Raw genomic sequence first — 21,678 nt, 5'->3', positions numbered from 1 at the left:
AGAATGCTTGTATTAATTTTAACTTACTCTGGAAAGGCATCCTTAATTCCTCCATGTCTAAACTTTTTCATATGTATACAGAGTAAAAATTAACAATACGGAAATCGTATGTTCCAGAACTACCACCAATTCATTCATTCATTCAACCAATAGCTTTTGTGTTTCTACCATGTGCCAGGCACAGGGGGATGCAGTGAAAAAAGTAGGTGGAAACGGGCACAAATTCATCCTGTCGCAGAGCTCTCATTCCAGTGGGGAAATACACAACAAACGAGAGAACTTAGTAAAATCCTGTATTCGTAGTGATGAGTGCCATGGGGAAAAAGCAGGGAGAGGGACTAGGAAGTGAGGGGGTGTGCACATGCAGGTGGCGGTGGGGCTGTATTTTAGACCAGGTGGCCAGGAAAGGCTTCCCTGAGAAGTACAGACCACAGTTGGGTTGTGGAGCACAAATGTAAGCAACGAGCCCAGAGACCCCGGGCATCAACATCTCCCAAGAAGAGCAAGCGAGGAAAATGCTGGAAAAGGTGGAACCGATGGATTGATGTTCTTCTGCTGTTTTCCATAGTCCGGGCAGCAGGAAACGGCGGCCAGGAAAGGTTGTGTTGGTATCCGCATGGAAAAGAAATGCCTGATGATTTGTGGTCTCATCTAAAGAACTTTGCTTAGAATATGGAATTTACAGAACAGAATTCAGATTGGTGAGAGGTATTATTTTGTTAAAAAAAAAAATCCAGAGAGCATGAAGTCATGCCAATGCTACTTGGCAAGATGACATGAGACTTAAAACTTGAAGAAAATGGTGAAACGTTCAGTTATTTGATTCATCTTAATATATAGTTAATTATGAGGGTTTTGGCTGAAGTGTGAAACTTACACACAGGCAATGACTAATTCCATATTTTTTGAGAGTTCATTGTTTGCAAACAGAACAGCGCTTCAGAGACTCAGAGGGGAGCAAGACACCATTCTACCTCAGTGCACTTTCGCACTGTGTGTAAATCCACTTTCTCTTCTTCCTGAGCATCCGGCAGGAATCCGTTTTCCCAGCTTCCCTTGTCGTTAAGCATGGCCTGTGTAGTGGGATTTGAGTGGATGTGATGGATGCCCTTCTAGGTACGGCCCGTAACATCCTAGGGGATCACAGCATCTCAAGATGCCAGGAGTTCAAGACCCTAAATCATTAGCTGCAAAGTTGTCTGACACGCGTCTGATTACACTTCACATCAACAAGATCTTGACGTCTGTTTGTGCTGAAGTCCTGAGATTTGGACCAGCTCATGTTGCCCAACCAACGAGATTCTTAATGAACATTAACATAGACTCTTAGAGCCTGCAGAAAGCTTTCACGTATCAAATGACTCTGGGAAGCACCCTGGGAAATAGGGTGTACTTTTAACCTTTCCATTTCACAAAAGCCAAAATCGATGTTTGCTGAGCACTGAAGTCCTTGGTCATGATCACACAGGTAAGACGCAGAGGGCAGAGTGTAAAGCACCGGCTCTCAAACTGATAAAAATACCATAGGCGTGGAAGTAAATCTCACGCAGTGCATTTGATCAATGCAGACACAATACTAAGGGGCTGCAAAAGAGGGAACTGACACGCTCAGCTGAAGCGGCCACACGAGGCTCTGGCGGAATAGGGGAAGATTTATGGTCAGCGTTTGCAAATTGACAGGAGAAATGGGAGAGGAAACATGGAGAAAGTTCCTGTAAATTCTGACATGCGATATGAGTGGCGAACAGAAATAGAAGAGGCTTGGCATCTGTTCTAATGTTTCAAGGGAAGTTGGAGCAAGCAGTGCAGTTTTTTGAAGGAAAACAGGAACTGGTAATTCAATACAAATCCAAAAACTATTTATTGAGTGCCTGCCAGATGGAGGGCCTTCCAAGAGTGTACAGAGGGTACAGAGAGAAGATGACAAGAGCACAGCCCATGTTTCAGCTGCATTTAGAAACCACTCAGGGAACCAGTCATAAACGACTGTAACACAATGTTGAGTAAGATAAATATAAATAAGAAGAGTGATGGGTTTTAAGGGACAAAGAAGTGACATGAGAAGGACATGGGAGAGAGAGGTGAAGCTTCATGGAGGAGGTAAGATGTCAACGTTGACCTTGGAGGAGATGCCGTCGACGGGGGGTCGTTATGGATTACGTGAATTCGGGAGGGCCACAGATAACTCCCAAAAGAAGGATGTTATCAATATTTTGAGCAGGGACCTCTCTTTCTGGATAATTAAATCACTCCAAAATGTGGCCATGGTCTAGGGGACAACAAAATGCATTTATAACTTGGGTATGTTTGTTTAAACGTGGGATCACCAACTTCCAGTGACACCACAGCTCTGTACCTTTCTAGTTCCATTGAAACTGCCTGGCTTCCAGTGAATTCGGGCAACGACGGCCCTGTAGACCAGAGATGGTGTGCGTGAGTTTGGGTCTGCAGCCCAGCAGCCCCACGAGGCAGCTTACCGAGATGTCCTGCCTAAGGAGAGCCACTTACCATGAACAGGGCTTCGTAATTTTCAATCATTTTCTGCACCACAGCGATGATGGCTGTGCTCTCCTCAGCCCGGGCTGAGCTCTGGACAGAGAATTCTTTGTCCGATGATTTCTGCTTGTGCAGCAGGTTGGGTCCAAATATGGTGGCCAAGTTCAGAGAGGTCATTTTGTTCCCAGTGACCTGTAAGAGTGGACGACACAAGGATTGGTGTTATTTTTGCTTTTCAAACTGCTGGGTGGGCTGGTAATCAAAGGGACCTTTTTCCTTTCCTTTTTTTTCCCCCCCTGCAAGGACTATATCACCTTTGGCAGAATCCATGAGGAGCACCGTCACTTCCCTTTTGTTTCATCTCTTGGATTGACTCTCATAGCTTAGTGGTCATTTTGATAGCATATTAAGTATAATTTTACATCTCTAAGTTATCCGTTGTGAAACTGGTATTTCTAAAATGTCTTCCCTGTCTGCATCCACGCACCCATCCATCCAACCAACCACGCGTCCCTCCATCCGAGCCAGCCAGCCTTCCACCTGTCCTGGCATCTATCAGCCCATCACCCCTCTATGAAATCACCCACTCAGGGCCTACCACAGGCTACATCATTTTCATGGATTTGAATTATTTAAAATTTTCCCAACAATGACCACAGTACAGTCCTTATTTTATAGAGGTCACTTTCTAGAGGGGAAGTAAACATATCAGTTACAGGGATTGGGTACAAAGCATGAAGCTATCAACTCTGGCGGCCCCAGGGACACTTCAAAGACGTGGTGATATTTGCACAAAACCATGAAAGAGGAATGGAGTTGGTTAGGCCAAAAAGCAGAGGAGCTGAGGCAAGCGACGATTTCACAGTAGGAGGAACACCGTATGCAACAACAGGAACACGTAAACTACATCCAGGTACCCCCAACCCCCCCCACCCCAGAAACAGCATCACGGGGGGGTTCTGCGGGAAAGGCGGGCAAGGGTCATGGCAACGTGTCCCCTGTGGGCAAAACTGCCCCTGGTTGAGAACCACTAGGCCAGGCAACTTTTTCTTTCTCTTGTTGGTATTAGTTGCAAATCTAGGAACACAGGGATATGTGTGGGGACTGTGGCTGTTCGGTGGGGCTCCTTGGTCTGGGAAGACGTGCGGAGCCTTTGAGAGGCACCTGGGTGCCCAGCATGGAATTCAAGAGTCCTGATTCACAGCCACAAGAAAGACTCCTGGTCCCACCCTTGTCCTGGGGAGCCCTGAGCTGGAGCTGGTGGCAGCCCAGGCCTGCGATCCTGGCATGGCACATGGCAGGTGCTATTTTTAGAAGGTGAGCCTGTTTTTCAGGCCTCCTGCCAAGTGAAATGCTTTCACATGTAAACACTGGGCATTTTCACGGAAATACTCTTTATCCATAGGACTGTTTGATTATTTTTCTTCGGCATTTTACTTCATGGATATAAAAGTTGCCATTTTTTCATTTGCTTTTTCCTTTCTCTTCCTGGAAATTTATGGCTGAGGATAAAATCAACTATGTGTCATGTTCAAATTCATCCCTTTGGAACTTAGGCTTTTGGAGCGCTTCCCTCTGCCCCCTTAAAGTCGTATCAGGGTTTTCCTATTTTTTTTTTCAACATTAACAAATAGGAGATTTTGTTTTCCTTTAAAAGAATGTTTAGCACAAGGACAGTCCAAAACTCTGTTTCCGTTCCCTCCTTCCCCTGTTGCTATTCTGGGAGCGCAATCCAATCCGTCCGTCCGTAGAACGGCAGGGAGATTGCAGCTGGAGACCATGCTGCTGTGGCTTGTTAATGCTTTCTTTGCCGGGTTGTGATTTGTTTTTGTTTTACTGTGCGTGAGACTGGAAAGGGGACTCGCTTGAAGACAGCCTCCAGCCTTGCAGCCCGTGGTCCAGCTTCTACCTCTACGGGGGTCTAGGTTACAACACGTGCCCTTGGGGGCAGCTCATGAGCTAATTATGAGCCAGCCAATTAAACCACCGATTTTATCTTCACTAAATAAGCATCCCAGAGCCTTTCTAAACCTAACAGGAATTGCTCGCATTGATGATCAGTCTGGCATGCACGGTCACCGGACTAGGAACTTTCCATAGTCTGTTTCAGTTCTTTTGTGCTATAAGCTGGGGAAGCAGCTGGGCTCTTGTCCTTTTTTTTACACCCAGGGAACTGATGCCCGGAGCCCGGGGCAGGGGGGTGTGGAGGAGCCAGCCCCAATCTTCCCCAAGAGCCGGCCCTCCCCCTGGTCACAGCATGGGGCAATGGGAAAACTAAACTTTAAAGCAAGGGCTGGGATTGGGGTGGGGAGGGCGAGACACTGGTCCTGCTCCAGTTCCAAAGCCAACCTCCCACTTCCTGAAGGTCTACACCTCCTCAGAGATCAGTAATCCTGGTTTTATGCCGGTGGCTCTTAAGGTCTTTTCTGCCTCGCAGACTTTGTGAAGAACTGAAGGCCGGCTATGGACTCTCCCACCAAAAACGAGCATATCCACACCACACTTTCTGCAATACCAGAGCAATCTCAGACAACCTGAAAATCCACTCGGGGTTTTTTTTTTTTTTTTTTTCCAGGCTCAAGAGGTTTCAGTGATGTTCCTGCAGTATTCTTTCTTAAAGAAAGGAAATCGTTATTCCCTTTGGGAATTTCTCTTTTCCCCAAGGAGCAAAGCAAATAAAACAGAATCAGACAAAGTGAGCATAGATAGCGAAATGCCATTATCATTTCCCCCCCAATTTCCCAGCCAACAAATGTTCTCACGTCCTTCTTGTCAAAATCCTTAAGATCCTATTAGTTAATGATGCAGGACACTATAAGTGCCGATTAGAAAGGAAATATTCTGCTCATCTCACAGAGGAGGAAGCTGAGACCATGCCCCGGCCCAACTCCCTTCTCTTCCCTCTTCCTCTAGGTCATAGAAACCAGGTTGGGCAGCGCAGCGCTGGTGGCGTATGGGAGCCTCCAAGCTCCTCGATGCTCTCTGACCGCAGCTCTCCACGTTGCAAGCCACAATCACTACCCAGCAGAGACAGAACCTGTCTAAGACCGAGAACTGAACGGGCGAGAGGAAAAGCTGCAGGCGGCTCTGTTTCTGGACCATATTTGACGGCTGGAGCCCCGCCTCGCCGCAGTGCGCCCATCCCGTGGCCTCCACGTGCTTGTGCCAAGCCACCACCAACAAAATATTCACAAACAACCGCCAGTCCTCCCCCTCCACTCTGAGCCCCGACCAGAGGGGCTTCCGGCTCACCCCCATCCCCGCGCAGGGCTTACGTGGTCCGTTCACTCGAGCCCCTTGAGACGTCTCCTCCAGGAAGCCACTCCTAACTTTCCTGGACCGTGTTCACCGCCTTTCTCCCGAGACTCTGGGCTGACTGTGCACTGCCTCCCCTAATTCCACACTTGCCTCGTGTCCTCACCTCCTCCACCTCCTAGGGGCCGCAGCATCCCAGGAGCAGCAACTGGACAATTTTGGAACAACACTCAGATCAGGGCCCAGGATGTCCGTGATTCGAACACCAAGGCCACTGTTCCATGGAGACACTGACAACGCGAACTGCTGTTTTCCCCATTGCCAGTCACACAGAGGCTTCCCAACACTCTCTCTCCCCACCTCTACCAAGCTACAGCATGGGTCATACAGCCTTAGCAGAATCCTTCCCAACGTGCAGGGCTTAAAGGAATGCGGCACCTACGCCCTTACAGAGGCATTCGGTAGTCCGTGAACACAGCCCGATTCCTCTCATACGTCCTCGGGACCTTCCCACTCCAGAGCCTCTACTCCAACCGAGATGGCCGCGTGGGCTGCCTGTTCGCCTGGGACATCTCACCATTCCACAGAAGCAAACCGCTCCTCCTCTTTCCCCAGCTGCTTGAACATTTGGTTGCTAGTGCTTCATTTTGACTCAAGGTTCAGCTTTGCTGTTCCCGGGACACCATCACATTAGAGTAACGCAGTCTTCCCAACTGTGCCGTGTCGGGTGGGGACTCTGTATCCCCAAACTTCAGGTAAGGAAACTCAGGTTTAGGGAGGTTAATAGATTTCTCCAAGAACAGCTGGTCAGTTAGTGATAAAGCTACCCAGAGCTCTCAACCAGGGGTGACTCTGCCCCCTCCCCACCCCTCACAGGGTACTAGGCAATTAGAGATGCTTTTGGTTGTCACAACGGGGGCACGGTAGGGAGCCGCTACCGACGTCAAGCATTTAGGATAAAGGCCCAGGACGCTGCTAAAATATCCCAGAATGCACAGGACAGCCCTACAAGTACTTGGTCCCAAATATCAATCATACGGAGGGTAGAAAACCCCCAGCTAGACCCATAGGGTTTTTTCCCCCAATTCCTAGTCTAGATTCCTGTCTTCTTAGTAAGCTAGACCAGTTTGGGTTTGAGCCACAGCTGCGACTTTACTGGTCACTGGATGGCTCCGACCACTATCCCATACGAGAAGGTCGTGGGAATGAAAATGACGGGCCCTCCCTCTCCTGCCATCTTCTAGGGTCCTGTCATGCTTGCTCTGCAAATCTATCGTGTCTATGGGGTCCAGGGTGCCTCCCGCAGAGTTGTGCCCCTATGGGATCCTGGCGGAGTTACTTAACCCCCTAGGCCTCGCTTCCCACCTCTGAAATGCGGAGGCAGTGACCGCGGCCTTGTGCAGTGGAGGACTGACTGTATCGTGATAAAGCCTCGGGCACGCAGCTGGCATGAGGTCGGAGAGCGGGCGATGACAGCTACAATGCCAACAGGCCAAGGGTTGTCGGTCCCCAGCCCGGAATCTCTTCTTCCTTTGGGCCTAGGGGATGGGGTTTCGTTCAGCATTTGGACTGAGAGAGTGTCTGCAAAGGATTCTAAAAAAGCAAGAGTTGCTTTGATCGGACTTCCTGCTTTCATCGATGCCTTCTTCTTCGTCACCTAAGACCCGACTGTCGGCTCCCACGCTACTGCAGGAGCATCAGAGAAGGGGTTGGCGCGCCTAGGAACGCAGACAGGGCCCTGCCTCCACCCAGTGATTTGGCAGGTGATTTCACCGCTTGCGTTGCATCCGCAGCTGATAAGGGATGACACCCAGGCGGGGAGTCCAACTACCACTTAACAATTATGAGAATTACAGTACATCCCAGGGAGAGCTGTGTCTGCTAAAATGAGGTGTCGGTACCATATTACGAAGCCTGAAGCCAGCAGAGGGTTCACTAATTATAACTACGATAGAGAGACATGGCTAAGTCAGGAAAGTTCCATTCTTGCACCAACGGCGAGGATGACCTCAAGAAATGCAGAACTGCCTTTTCTGGATTAAAGTGGAAAAAAAAATGGGACCAGGATTTTTAGGAAAGAAACGTGATAAATATAGAACCGAATCCACCATAGGGCTGAGTTCTGCTTAACAATGATTGAAAAGAAAAGGTTCTGTGGTGGAATAAAGCCTTTGGCATCTTCGTGTTTGATTTGTAATGAGTGTTACTAGCATAGGAAAGGGTCTGAGATCACCGGGGCAGTCCAAGGTCAAGGAGAAGTATGACTGGATGGTACCAAAAAGGGAAACAGATCTCTTGTTACGGTGAAGACTGAATAGGCTGCTTGTTAACTGGTCACCTAAAATTGAAGCCAGCATCTCCTTTGTCCGAGGGTGAAACCAAAACCACCTTGAAGCATATGGCTGCATATGAACCAAAGAGAACCGGACCCCAGGACCTCAGATGCGCAGGGGGTGGAGCCACCCTAGGGCCCTAGTGGGGACTAGGTTCAACAAGAATATCCCAGGAGGGCCCAGGGGACTGTGCAGAATCTGTTCAGAGGCTGACATGCTGTGGCATCGAGATGCATGGCGATGGTAGATCAGGCCTTCTAGATCCTTCTACTTCCTTCTCCACCAGGTTTGGAAGCAGGACTGACTCTCCATGGCTTTAAGCCAGTCGATTTGAGGGGAAGGGTTTAAGGAGAGAAAGAACCTCTTAAAAGGAGGATAGCACACCTTTAGCCATAGGGCAGATGGGAGCTTGAGGGACAATCTGGAAGAATCACAAGGTGACAACGTAGTGGGGGCCCAAGTTAAGGAAGCAGATCAAATTAATGACAATGACAGCATCTCCCCCTGCCCCCGTTACTCCATTTTTCCACAGCTGTAAACACCTCCATAGCCCATCGCTTGTCTTCTTCACACAAATGGAAATTCAAGGTCTTGCATAAAGCATCATCAGGGAAAATGGCAGCCTCGTTTAGAAGCATTCTGGAAACACAGGACGTCGGTGGCCTATGTGATCCTCGGAACTGTCCCTCCTGAAAAAAGCCTGCACTGGTTCTCCTTCTACATCAACAGCAGGGTCAGGAAAGGGCAGGTGCCATTTCCTCCAGGGGAAGCAGATCATCAAATTGATGGCCCACTCTTCTGCAACTGGAAAAGGGAAGAGTCACAGCATCGAGGGCCGCTGGGGGCGCGTCCTACCTCTTGCCCATCTTTGCTGACGTTGTCATTGGCATGCCTGGCCACCATGGAGAGGAACTGGAGGAGGCGGTGCAGGGTGTCACAGTTGCAGGGAGGTAGAAGATAGACGAGGAGCTGCAAGGTGCCCAGCTGTTCCTCGGGCTCCAACACTAAGCAAGGCAAAGGGAGGCATTCTGAGTAAGTTAAAGGGGGAATTCCCACTCTTCAGGTCCCGAGAAGAGGCCCCTCTCAACCCCTTTCGGAAAGGGATGAGCCAGGCCAGTCACGTTCCACCGCACCCATCCTCCCGCTGGCCTCGCCGTTTAGCACAAGGTCCTATGAAGGGCGTAAAGATCAGGTAGACCTGGGGGATGTACCAGGCGCAGCGAGCATTATCACCCCGGGGAAGAACGGTAGCTTCAAGTCCCCTCCTTTCCTCTCTCTCCCTTCCCTGCCGTTCTCATCATTTACTGTGTAGACTGCGATCTTCCATTTTCAGGAAATATTTGCTAACAGTGCCTGGGAGTTGGTGAACATTCTAAAAGCTGAGTTTATAGCAGATCTGAGGCCCTTTTCTGTTGAGGAATCCACAAGGAATTGACTTTTTGTTGGCAGTAGCCAAAGCCAGGGCACAATGGCAGTCTTCACGCTCTTCCGTGATCCTGTTTTAATTGTGGCATCGGAGGAAGAAAAATACGGAGGCTGTCACAGTTCTGGCCTGTTTCTCCCCGCCCCTCCTCCTTTGCTCCTCCATGTGATCTGGGTCGATAGCCCTCAAGCAGCCATACTGAAAGCCCTGCCCCTGGGCTATGCCACTCTGCTTTCCCCGGAATGCTGCCTGCCCCCTTTCCTCACTCTGGGTTTCTATGGCTCCCTCCTTCCTCATACCAGAAACGCAAACTCATTTTTAAGGCACAGACTCACTGTGAGCTCTTGCTGTTCCTGCAAAGCATCAGTTTATAGCACTTTCTACTGGGCTGGGGTCATCTGAAAGCATCCCAAATTCCTCTTTGTTTTATGGTAACTTTCTTCTTGCTAATGCTCCCCAGGGTAAATCTCAGAAAATTCCCCAAATAGGCCACTCATTAGAGACCAATAAATAAGAAGCAAAAAAAGTCATTGGGAAACACATGTACAAGGTCCAATGAGTGAGTTGGTCATCCCAGTAAATCCCTAGACATGTTCCTGCAAATGGCCGCGTTACGCACAGAGAGTATTGATGAAGGCTGTGTATAGCTCCCTGGTGAGAAGGGGGTCCGGCATGTCCCTCAGGAACTCCTTCAGCAAGGCAGCCACATCGTGAACGCTGTGCTCTTCCTCCAGAGAGACATCAACCCCACGGTCGAATTCCTCACGTAACTGGAAAAATAATGGTTCCAATGGCAGTCTCACGACATATCTCACCATATATCACATATATCTCACGACACCTATCTCAGTGTTCAGAGCCCAGCAAACGAAGTGCGGGGACATGCAGTATCTGGTCTTAAGTTTACACAGACACCAGAACGGAGAAGAAAATAGCGTGTTGCCTTGATCTACAGAGTCTAACCATGAATGTATTTTCACACGCATATATATATGCATCATTATGCATTATTAAATAACTGCATTATTAAATGAATGTATCTGTAGGTGTACTGTTAACGACGCAAGCAGAAGGGCTGGAGAATGACACCCAGAAGGTTGGGAGGAAAGAGCTGAGGGGGTTAGGTCAAGGGTGAATGTGGGAGGGAGGAATTCATCTATCACACAGCAGTTCTGCATGTCAGCGATCCTACCAGGTTGGAATTTTGACATTTTACAGAAATACTCAACAAGAAAGCAAGATTTTTTGCTGCGCATGATGAAACTAAAAACCCTGATAAGCCATTTGTGACTAAGCCTCAAAAGATGACAATTACTAAATAAAAGCTGCCTTAGATTAGTCAAAGGAGCCTTATTAACAATTCCCAAAGGGAGTCCCTGCCTTATTTGTTATCCTGGGTTCATTAGCGTTTATGACAACATGAAAGCACAATAGCAAGAGGAAGGGAGTCATAACTCTGCAGCCAACTTCTATGGCCGGCAGCTCAACTTCTCCTATGTATTGTTTTCTGCTGTAGAAACAATTCTGCGAGTTCCTCAATCTCCTCTATGCAATACGCTTCTTTAAGAGTTTACTGGTTCACTTACTCATTCATTCATTCACTGGATTTCCTGTGCACCGGGCAGAGGTCTAGGCTCTCCAAGTATGCTAGGGAACAAAGAGGCAATGTCCCTATCCACTCCCCAGCTCTCAGGCTGCTGGAGAGACTGATGAGCAACTGGTAGTCCCACAGATGATTAATTCGCTGTTAATATTGTTATTCGGAACAACTGTTCTGACTTAAGAAGTGTAGGGTCCTAAGAAGTGATGTTCAAGAGTAAAATGGTGGGTTAGGGGATATGTCACCCTGGGAATCAAAATCTCCATAACCACAAATTATATTCTGATTGGATAATCCTTAAATAAATCTCTATGCAAAGGTTTTCCCTTTGGTGGGTCCCGATGTAAGTGAGGAATAATTTCTGAGACTAGCCGCCTCTCCGCCTGGTGAGAATGCCATTCCCGTCCCGAGCTGCCCACTGATGCCTGGCAACTCAACAGCAGTGTGCAGCAGGCAGCCAGAACGGGAGTCTCCCCCTTGGCACCACTCCTTCCTGTGATCACTCAAACCCGCCAGGTTCTCTCCCCGGCACACGCACATGCAGAAAGAATGAACCATGGGAAGAGGCTTCATCTAAATTGTGGGATCTTGAGTTTAACCCTGAGCTTGAACGGAACCTGGGGCAAACTGTGTGATCTTGAATTAAGTTTCTTAATTTTTCTAAGCCTCGAAAGAAGTGGGCGAAAGGGCCCCTCTCACAGCCGGTGGCTGGAGTCAGTAAGATAATGTTTTGAAAATATTCTGCTGCTCTGCCCAGGCGAGAAGGCCCCAGAATGTTATCATTCTTGCAAGCCCTGTGGCAAAGTGTTGTATGTTCTGTAGTCCCTTGTGTGGCTATTACAAATAAAGGCACCCACCAAATAAACAGAAAAAGGACTCCTTTTGGGAAGCCCCTTTTCTCTTGATAAAAAAGAAGTATCAGGGGGTGTTGATTTCAGTTAGTTTCAACACTATGAACAATTATTCCTTCAGCTTTATCAGCTAAAAATTATTTTCATTTGGCTTCACTTTTGAGTTGCTGTGTTCCTTACTGCTTACTGGTCTGTTGGGACCAATGGAGGAAACATCACGTTTTAATTTTCTTTTAGCCAACAAATGAATTCTTTTTTCAAAGGGCGGTTTGCCTTTTGTGAAGCCCTCATGAGTACAATTACCTGCCCGCTCACAGGAACCTATTCCTGAAGGTCTAGCATCAAACTTCTGTCGCGGGAATGTTGTACGATGCTGAAGGAGCAAGGGGCACGGTCCCCGCGTGTACAATGAGTTGGGGGTGGGAGGCACCAGTGGTTCCACGGAAATGAAAGAAGAATGATTTCTTTTTGAGAAAGTAAAACTATAAATACAGCATCTTATATGAAGGCAATGTCAAGGGCATCATTTCATTACGTTTTAGTAAAAACAAGTGCCAGGCAATTGTCTTCTGTTTATTATCCTTTCCAAATTAGGTGCTCTCTGAATCTCCTGCTTTTACAGTTTCAATAAGATGTTTATAAATAATCTTTGTTTGGCCGGACACACCATGAACACATCCAAACGTTTTGATTTCAAAGGTCTGATCCTAACTCCATCACAACCTTGCTGAGCTTCTGAGGCGTTGCCTTTTACCTCTTGGGAGTCGATTATCCTGTAATTGGTGGGAGGATTCAGAAGAGCTGCTCTGAGATGCATTTGCAGAAGCTGGAGCTTCGTGCAAGGTAATTCAATTGAAAGTCAAGAAACGTACAAGACAGTCTTCGCTTTTCACTTACCTGTCTCACTCTCTTTTTTGAGCTTCCAACTCGGAATATCCCCACCGTCTGGAGGCCTGCAAAGAAGAAAACAAAGTCAACAGTCCCGTTTTGTGGCTTGAAATTGGAGGAAAGCACTGTGGACATAGAATAGAATGCCAGCAACACGCGGAACAGCAACGTCACAATGGCGTGCACGAATGCTTGCTTAGTTACTCCCCAGTAGCCTCTGCAGGTACCTGAAGCGTAGCCCTCTAAACACCAGGGACCCATCATGTTAAATGTTTTTGATGAAAAACTTTCCCTGTGATACTATGTATTTCCATATCATCCCCATATGAAAAATACAATTTTCTTCATCATTCAGATTCATCATTACTTAAACACGCATTTTATATGAAGTCTTAGTTCTTTATCAGTGTTAAAAATAGACATTTATTGTTTCACTGGTTAGAATTAAAACAAGTACATATTAAAATCTATAAAATGCAGAAAAATGTAAAAGATAATGTTTTTAAAAATACCTGATGCAGAAATAACCACTCTTAATATTCTCTTTTATTTCTATCCAGTCTTTTCTCCATGTATGTCTGTGTGTGTGTATTTTTGCTTTTTACATAGTTGAGCCAGAGTTTTCTCTGATTCAGGTTTGATTCTGGGGCAGGGGGAGGGGGCAGCAGAACACTTCCTAAGAAGTATGATGTACTTCCTTCCTTCGATGGGGCACGGAATGTCTGAGTGGCTCTCCTTTTCCTGCGCAAGCCATTAATCATCATCACTGATGGTCATCGCCTACATTTATTTTTTCACTGGTGGCTCATTTTCTCTTCATTTGGGATAATCAATTATGAGGGTTATGCTGGTTTGGAGGCGCCCATGCTGGTATGGACATTCTGTAGCCACGTGGAGAGAGCTGGCCCGCGAGGAAAGCCAGTGGACAGACTCATGCTCTCCTACCATCGTTTGAATCCTGGCTCCAGCTGTGTCTCAATCTCGATATAATACTGAAACTTCCAGTTTGTAAATAGGATCTTTGGGAGGGGGGGTGCTTTCCTTAATCTAATTTTATATGGGTTCCTCTCTCTTGCCACTGAAAGAGTTCGGAGTAGTACAACATATCATTAAATTGGAAAGAATTACAATCTTTATAACATTATTTCTTTCAATCCAGAACCAAAGTCAACATCTTAATTTGCTTAAATCATGTTTTAGATTTCTTGGTAGAACTTTACAGTTTTCTTTATAGAGGTTCCTTGCTGCTTCTTATAGATACTCTGGGTATGTTTTTGATATTAATATGAATGAATTATTTTACAGTTAGAGTATATAACTGATTACTGCTCTTACATAGGAAATAGATATCTTTTTGTATATTTATTTTATGGTCTTGCCACTTTATGTATTAAGTATAATCCCTTTTTGGCTGGATTTCCAGGGCTTTTTAGTTAGAAAAGATTAGTATCTATAATTACAAACTCATTTATAAATATAATTATAAATCCATAAACCCTGTTTATCAGTTCTATAGCTTACAAATGGTATCCTGAACTTCCAGAATAATTTGAGAGGCTAATTCTTGCTGATTTGTGGAATCACTTGTTGGTGACTGCCCTCGGGTAGGATTTTGCTCTACATCTGTTTTCTTTTCTTTTTTTTTCTCTTAAGATTCTATTTATTTATTTGACAGAGAAAGAGATCACAAGTAGGGGTAGAGGCAGGTAGAGAGAGAAGGGGAAGCAGGCTTCCTGCTGAGCAGAGAGCCCGATGCGGGGCTCAATCCCAGGACCCTGAGATCATGACCTGAGCAGAAGGCAGAGGCTTAACCCACTGGGCTACCCAGGCGCCCCTGCATCTATTTTCAAAAGACTTCCATACCTTCCTTGTTGCTGCTCTCAGTCTGTCTTCCTCACAAGTGAGGCCAACCCCTAGCCTAATCTATTGCTTCTACCTCGATGGGAGCTTGTCAACAGGATAATCGAGCTATTTCGAGTCACTCCAGAATTATACTTTTTACCTGCAAAGGGAACACAGTGAGTATCCGTCTGAAGAGTTATGCAAGGATTCAATTAATTAATGCAAATAGAGTTCTTCGAATCATATTTGGCATCTATTATAGAGAGAGAAACAGACCCTGACTGAATGGAATGAGCCTCCTTTGCACAAGAGAGAAAACTTTAATAGCAGGTGTTAGCAATTTTAATTTTGGCTGCATTTTTTTTTCTTAGTTTTTTGATGGTTTCCGGAGAGTTGAATTTTCTACAGAAGTGAAATAGCATAAGAGCATTTTCTACACAGGCAGGACTGTTCATTCGGCTAAATCTCTCCAGCCTTCAGAAATGCCCATTTTGATGACATTATTATTTCCTCAATTAGATTACTTTTTCACTCAGCAAAAATGACTGTAATTGAAGAAATAACGAGTTAGTGATCAAGTGCTATAATTCCTATATATCTCAGTTGGTTAGAATCTCTTTCAAGTTTTTCGAAATATATCTTGTTTGCTTGTTTCTAGGGAGAGCAACTGACAGCCATCAGAAGGCCAAAGCCATTCTCTCCCACGAGCTATACGGTGATTTTCCTCAGAGAGGAGATACGGTCTAGGCATTTAGTAACCTTGACTTAAGATAGTCATTGATAAAGCAGGCGTACATCCAAAAAGGCATTGACCTGGCAAAGGTAACGTGACTTTGAGTGGCCTGTCCCAGAAATTGACATGATCATCTTTCTCTCCTTTTCAGCAGAAACTGGAATGGAAACATGACCCCGGAGCACCTGGGTCTCAAGCTTAGGGAATTCCAATAAAGCGGGCAGGCAGAATAAGCAGGATGCCCCACCCTAAAATCAGCCCCAATCCCAGAAATGTAATAGGGCTTGAGCCTCCATTGTATTGTCTGGTTTTGTTGTTGGTGGTGGTGGTATTTGTTTGTTTGTTTGTTTTAATTTGTGCTTCTGGGAAATCAAGGATGCGTAAGGAATTTTGAGCTAACCGTTCAGAAAGCATCTGGGTGAAATATAGGTAGGGAAGGGTGTTCTACACAGACACAGACAAGAGTCAAGATAACTGTCCAAGACCAGTTGTGGAGGGAATGAAAAAGTCTCTGACAAATGTTTATAAGGATACAGTGACTATGACTCTGTCTTACCCATTTCCCAAATGGGCAAATAAAGTCTTATGAGAGAATTGTTTTTGAGGCTTGCTTTTTTTGCATTGGTTTCAAGTAACCAGGGAGAATATCCGTTTGCATTTGAATATGTCTTGTATTTTTCTGGAGCCAAACACCATGGAAACCAGGAGCAGAATCAGGTCCTTGACAGGATAATCTTTTTTCTTTTAGGCCCTACATTGCACGTTAACCATGCCAAAATGAGAAAGAACTGTCCAGTTTCTTACTAAGCTTCAAGGAAATGCTATTTTACAAATTATAATTCATGAAAATTCATTTTGAAAAAGAAAATAGAAAGACATACCAAGTTGTCTTTCACATAAAGAGTTACTCAGCCTGGCACTGGAGTGTTGCAGGACTGGAGCAGAATTTTTTCACTTAGGACTCTTTGAACTGCTTACAGTCCACTCTCTACATTCTTTATGGTGAAAAACTATAATCGTAAAAGCATGAATCTCTTTTTCTGCCTCACAGCGGAATTTAGGCTGAACTTACATATTCATGGTACTGAACACTTTTGTCATTAAGCTATTTTAAAAAATAATTCTGTGTAAGTAATATTTATGGAGCACCTACATTATATTAATCATGATACTAACTGTTGGGAATTCAAAATACGAAAGCATTTTCCTTGACTCCCAGTGTGCTTTCCTAGGAGCAGAGACAGATAGATACACACATACACACAGGTACATATAAAAATCTTGTACAGAGGGGCGCCTGGGTATCGCAGTCGGTTGAGCATCTGACTCTTGGTTTCGGCCCACATCGGGCTCCAGGCTCAGCACGAATCTGCTTGGGTCTCTCTCCCTCTCCCTCTCCCCCTCCCCACACTCGTGCTCTCTCTGTTTCTCAAACAAATCTTTAAAAAAATTTTGTGTAGACAAAGCTTCAATATGTACTCATTTTGTTAAGTCATCCACATGTTATCTAGTGATTAAGATAACTAGGTATCTCCTTCATCATTTCTTACGAAGTCCCGCTTACACTAGGAAAACGGAGATGGGAATATCAACAGTAGTCGTGTCTCCAGGATGGCCTCAAGATTTTCTTAGCTTTTCTGTTTCTTTTTCTCTTGATTACAATGAATGTATTATGTTATAGTAAAAAAGCAATTAACTTTTCTCGTGTCCATAAAATACACACTAACACTACACGAAACACACTCAGGTTATGGAAATAGCAGTTTGATGAGCCAATAAGTCTACACTTCAGAAAAATTTTTAAAAAAGTATATTTTTAAGTCACATATTAATTGGTATAGAGTTGCCAAAGGGTCATTGTGAAGAAGTTTGAAGTGAACATCTTTCCACAAAAATGCAAATAGCAATATAGAAAATTGTTGTCAGAAACCATGTATTTTCTACTCAAAGAATGGTTAGTAAATCTTTTTTTTTTTTTTTTTTAAGTAGCTAGACTCTTATTTTTTTAAAGGAAGCCTTGCTGGCAACACTGATGCATTAAAAAAGATAAAAGTGGCTGGGCTGTGTTTGACGAGAGGTTTGGGGACAGACCCAGCCCAATAGATCTTGGCCTCCAGGCTCACGTCTGAGGACCCTTGGGTGCTGGGTGGCCTGAAAACCATCAAGTTGATTTTTTTCTCCCACAATCATGTATAGCCCAGGACTCTCTAAAGCCAACAGTCAGATCTGTAAACTTTCTTCACAAAGGAAATTTCAGCCCAGAGTCTAAGCAGATGAACAAAGCATTGAACTGGGTGCTTAAATCCACCAAGCTTGAATAACCGAGAATCTCTCATACTCCATCACCGACAGACAAATCTGCTTACCATGTTTTTCAAGATGCTGACAGCAGCTGTCCACCAGCCTGGGGACCTGTCTGTAAATGGGATTCAGACTGAGTTTCTTATCTCTGGCTTTTTCTTTTTTACTCTGAGCCTCCGCAGGCAAGGACAGTTGCAAAGCTTCTAGCAGTCGCGACTGATTGTCATCGAGATCTGTGATAGAGTCCACTGACATCGCGCCCTGCAAACCACACAGAGGCGTGAATGAAGGGCGCGGATGGAGAAAACACGAGCAAGTTCCGCCGCATGCCAGCCGGTAACGCTTTTGCCCAGGACTGCGCGTCCCCCTGAAACCACGCCACTTCCTCGAATCATGCCGTTCGTTCCGTAAAAGGAACACGGCCAACACCTCTTGAAGAAGTCAGGAAACTACCACAACAGGGGAAGGGAATGGCAGTTACAATTTCCACAAACAACATTCGCCAAATGGAAGACGGGAGCGGGCAGCCGTTGCGTTGTTGTATTTTGACCCCATCACTTCGTTTCTTGAAACAAGAAAAAGATCACATGATGGATGAATGAGGCAAAGTCCGAGAAGCCTCGTGAATAAAAACCAAACATCTCGACTGGGACTCGAGGAGGTAGATCTTTAACATTGGATTCCATGGAACCGCCCTGGCTGGGCTTCCCCCCAGAACTGGCACCAAGAACTTGATCAGGGACGTGGCGCTGGGAGACAGCCCTAGGGGGAAGGGGGTCGAGAAAGGGTACGGAGGGCAGCGGATGGAGAGCGTCCCCCGGTCTAGACAAGCCTGTGTGCAGCTCGTGCCCAGGCTCCCGGCACCTCTGGGAGACAGTGTGGGTCGAGCAGCTCAGAGCCCACTGCGGTCAGGAGCAAGGGTGCTGGGCTATGGGAACCACAAGCCGCAAGAGTCACTGATTAAGAGCAACTCTGGTCGGGGCGGGGAGGTGACATTCAGTGTCTCAGCCCTTGCAGCCTATCACCTGCATGGGTTGGTGCCTCTGATCGTCATGAAAGCCCTTGGCAGGGGCGAGATGCTGGCGAGTGGAAGGGGGGCTCTGGTGTCCTGGGACTGGTAAAGGCCTAGTGGAGGGGAGCGGGGCACCGGCTGTGTCTGCACAGCCACCCCGCCCCCTGCCCCGGCTGATGAAGCGGAGAGGAAGGGGTTCACTGCTCATGTCTTAGCAAGGCCTGGACAGAGGGGAGGGCATCTGGGAGGCCCGCTGCCTGGGCTCCTGATTCCCAGAAAGCGCACACGTGGAGTCTGGGTGTTATGGCCTTATGACACCCAAACGATGACAGGACTGTAGAACAGCTCCGTCACATCCGTTTAAATACCCTGGGAAGTCGGCACTTCTCCGCTTTTAAACATAACCAGAACCTTGAAAAAGAGCAGTGGCTCAGGTACCCCTTTATCTTGAGTGTGGATTTTAAGTGGGAAGCGTTTGGGGTTTTGACTAGAGCAGTAGTGAGTGGCTAGAGGCAGCAAAGATTTGGGGGGTCTCTGGGCAAGAGGAGAAGGAGAGAAGATCTCCCAAGGACCTGGGAAATTTTAGAGATGCTTCTCAACCGGCTCAGCCCATCACCAACCAGTTTGCCTGAGAACTCAGCTTTCCTGAATTGAAACAGGAAACCTGAAACAAGAAATTGATTCTGTTACAGAATTGATTTGAAAGAGGATGTAAATTTAAAAAATAAAGAAAGAGGACATATGTGCCCTCTCTCTCTCTCTCTCTCTCTATATATATATATGTGATATATGATATGCTGTACCAGATAGATGATAGATGATACACGATATATATGTAGGTTTCTTGTCGGGGGAAAAAGTTCCATTGATTAAAAATAATCAAATAAAAAAATATATCCTTGCTTATGAAGACTGGTAGTCAGGTCGCTGGGGGGCTAGGTGTGGTTCTTGGATTAGAGATGAAGAGACTAAGGAACCGCCTGGCCCCGCCCCCAACCCGCAGAGGCCCCGCCCCCAACCCGCAGAGTCTCCAGGGTAAATCCACAGGACAGAAGATTACGCTATAGCACGATCAACAGTGATGCTCTAGAATGTTTAGGACATCACGGGGCACACCCATGGGGATCCAAGGAGGGGCACCCAGCAGCTCTGAGAGTGGTCAGAAAAAGGCTTTGAGGCTGTGTCACATGCCACATGGCCCAGGGCATGCTGTCCCCGCATGGGGTCATGGACAGATCCCTGGGCTCCCTTTCCAGTTTTCACAAGAGCGGAGAGACTCAGAGAATAACCTAGTAATGCTTCGGTTGTTTCAGCAGTAGTGTCAGAGAAAGTCCTGGCCAACTCACCCTCCTCCTGGCCCGAGGAGCCGGTTCTGGGGTGTTTGGGGACGTTGACTCATTTGGTGTTTCCGAGGTGGAGCTGAGAGATGAGTTACTGCTTGAGAGTTCTTTGTTTTGTCTTTTATTTCCAAACGGGAGGAGGGAAGCCACAAAATCAGACGCATCCTTCTGCTCATCCCTCTGCGAGTCCTGCTTGAGTTTATAGGCCCGGTCGTTTGCAATGACTTGGGATAAGGGCATTCCAAATGCCTGCGGGATGAATTCTGGAATCAAAAAACAAAGCACTTTCAGACATGGCTGGGCCAGGGAAGGCTCGCACCCACGCTTCAGACCCAAGCGCAGCCGCATTCAAATGACTGGTTCCTGAAGAACTGATTCTTCAGTCAAATACAGGGACTTTGGTGTGTGTCAGAGTGGCCCAAGTTTCTATTACTGTCAAGGAGGCCAGTATGGGTAAAGAACATGGGTTTTCAGAAATCTAGGCCACTAGTTTTCCCTCCACATATCTCAAGTATGTCTTAAAGTAAAGAACTGTATGGAGAAATGTGACATTTTTGACAGAATGTACACGATGCCTTATCCTCACAAGGATACCATTTTACAAACCGTTAGTCTTGGGTTTATGTGTCTCAAGAGCCACCAGAATTTACAAGGCATGAGAGGTCTAGGTGCATCTGCTTAGTCCACAGGGACTCACAGAACAGCTACCGTGATGGGTAGTCGTAGGTGTAGTGCTGGCTCCTGAAGGGTCCAGAGCAAGGGGCCTGTGGGGCAGCGGGAGTCAGATACGTAAAGAATTACACAGGTGTCTCTCAGGTGCATGGAGCAAAGACTGACGTTTTGTGAAGTGGATACACTTTGGGGCTCCCGGTAAAAGAGCCAGATACGTGAGTGAGGACCCGAGAGGCAGGGGAGCAGCTCGGGGGAAATCTGCTTTTTCCCTCTGTGTTTGTTGTCCCCACTGGCTGCCTCCAGTTGCTGGGCTGGGGCTGTCGCTCTCAAGATCTATGTACTCAAGCCATTCTGCAGGGCCCTGTGAGAAATTTATATAATAAATTTATATAATAACTCTCCTCACTAAGGAACCAGCGAAGGGCTCACGATACAATGCGTTAAATCCTCCAGTAAGGACAATCTGGGGGAAGGAGCGTATCATGAAATCTACTGCTTCATTTGGAGATGGACACACAGTTGCTTTGTTTCCACATTCATACACATACACTGTAATAAGCACACTGATCCTTAGGGCCGGCCACCTCTTGGGCATTATTTTAGATTTATGCCAAAAAGCATTCATAATGAAATTCAATGCATTATTTCTTTTAGACTCAAAATTACATCTAGCAGCAGAATATGGGAGTCTAGCTTCTCCCTTGTTTTTATAACCCTATGACTAGAACCAGAATGATGACGGGGAAACAATTCTAAGGGTTTGTTCTTTGAAAGAAAAGGCTAACTTCAAATCAGGTGGAAAGAGGCTTTAAAAGGCTTTCCTCCTTGGTCCATGCAACATGGTACCATCACTGGGTTAATGGCCAAGTCTATGTTAAAAGCAGAAATGGCACTTAGGAGGTCTGAACGTCGGGTTCCATCGCAACATGCAG

At 46.3% G+C, this 21,678-nt stretch overlaps 1 protein-coding gene and 1 long non-coding RNA gene across 8 annotated transcripts in view; one reads left to right on the top strand and one right to left on the bottom strand.

Moving 5' to 3' along the window:
* The window catches only part of ARHGAP6 (Rho GTPase activating protein 6), a 475,091-nt gene that overhangs the window by 28,412 nt on the left and 425,001 nt on the right, over positions 1–21,678 (bottom strand). For all 7 annotated transcript variants that reach the window (XM_082717092.1, XM_082717091.1, XM_082717097.1 and 4 more), the window contains exons 4-9: positions 20,081–20,337; positions 17,788–17,983; positions 12,856–12,911; positions 10,127–10,277; positions 8,940–9,088; positions 2,509–2,688 (exon numbers count right to left, since the gene is read on the bottom strand). In XM_082717092.1, coding sequence (XP_082573218.1) covers positions 2,509–2,688; positions 8,940–9,088; positions 10,127–10,277; positions 12,856–12,911; positions 17,788–17,983; positions 20,081–20,337 — 989 coding nt within the window. The remainder of the gene's footprint in view (positions 1–2,508; positions 2,689–8,939; positions 9,089–10,126; positions 10,278–12,855; positions 12,912–17,787; positions 17,984–20,080; positions 20,338–21,678) is intronic.
* Positions 1,791–12,801, top strand: LOC309856224. The gene is made up of 3 exons (XR_014307104.1): positions 1,791–2,100; positions 5,410–6,506; positions 12,658–12,801. It is a non-coding gene; the product is annotated as an uncharacterized lncRNA (long non-coding RNA).

Source organism: Mustela nivalis (genome assembly GCF_964662115.1).
Source record: "Mustela nivalis genome assembly, chromosome: X".
NCBI lineage: Eukaryota > Metazoa > Chordata > Mammalia > Carnivora > Mustelidae > Mustela > Mustela nivalis.
Note: the sequence above shows the minus strand (reverse complement) of the source record. Positions and strands in the feature narration are given on the sequence as shown.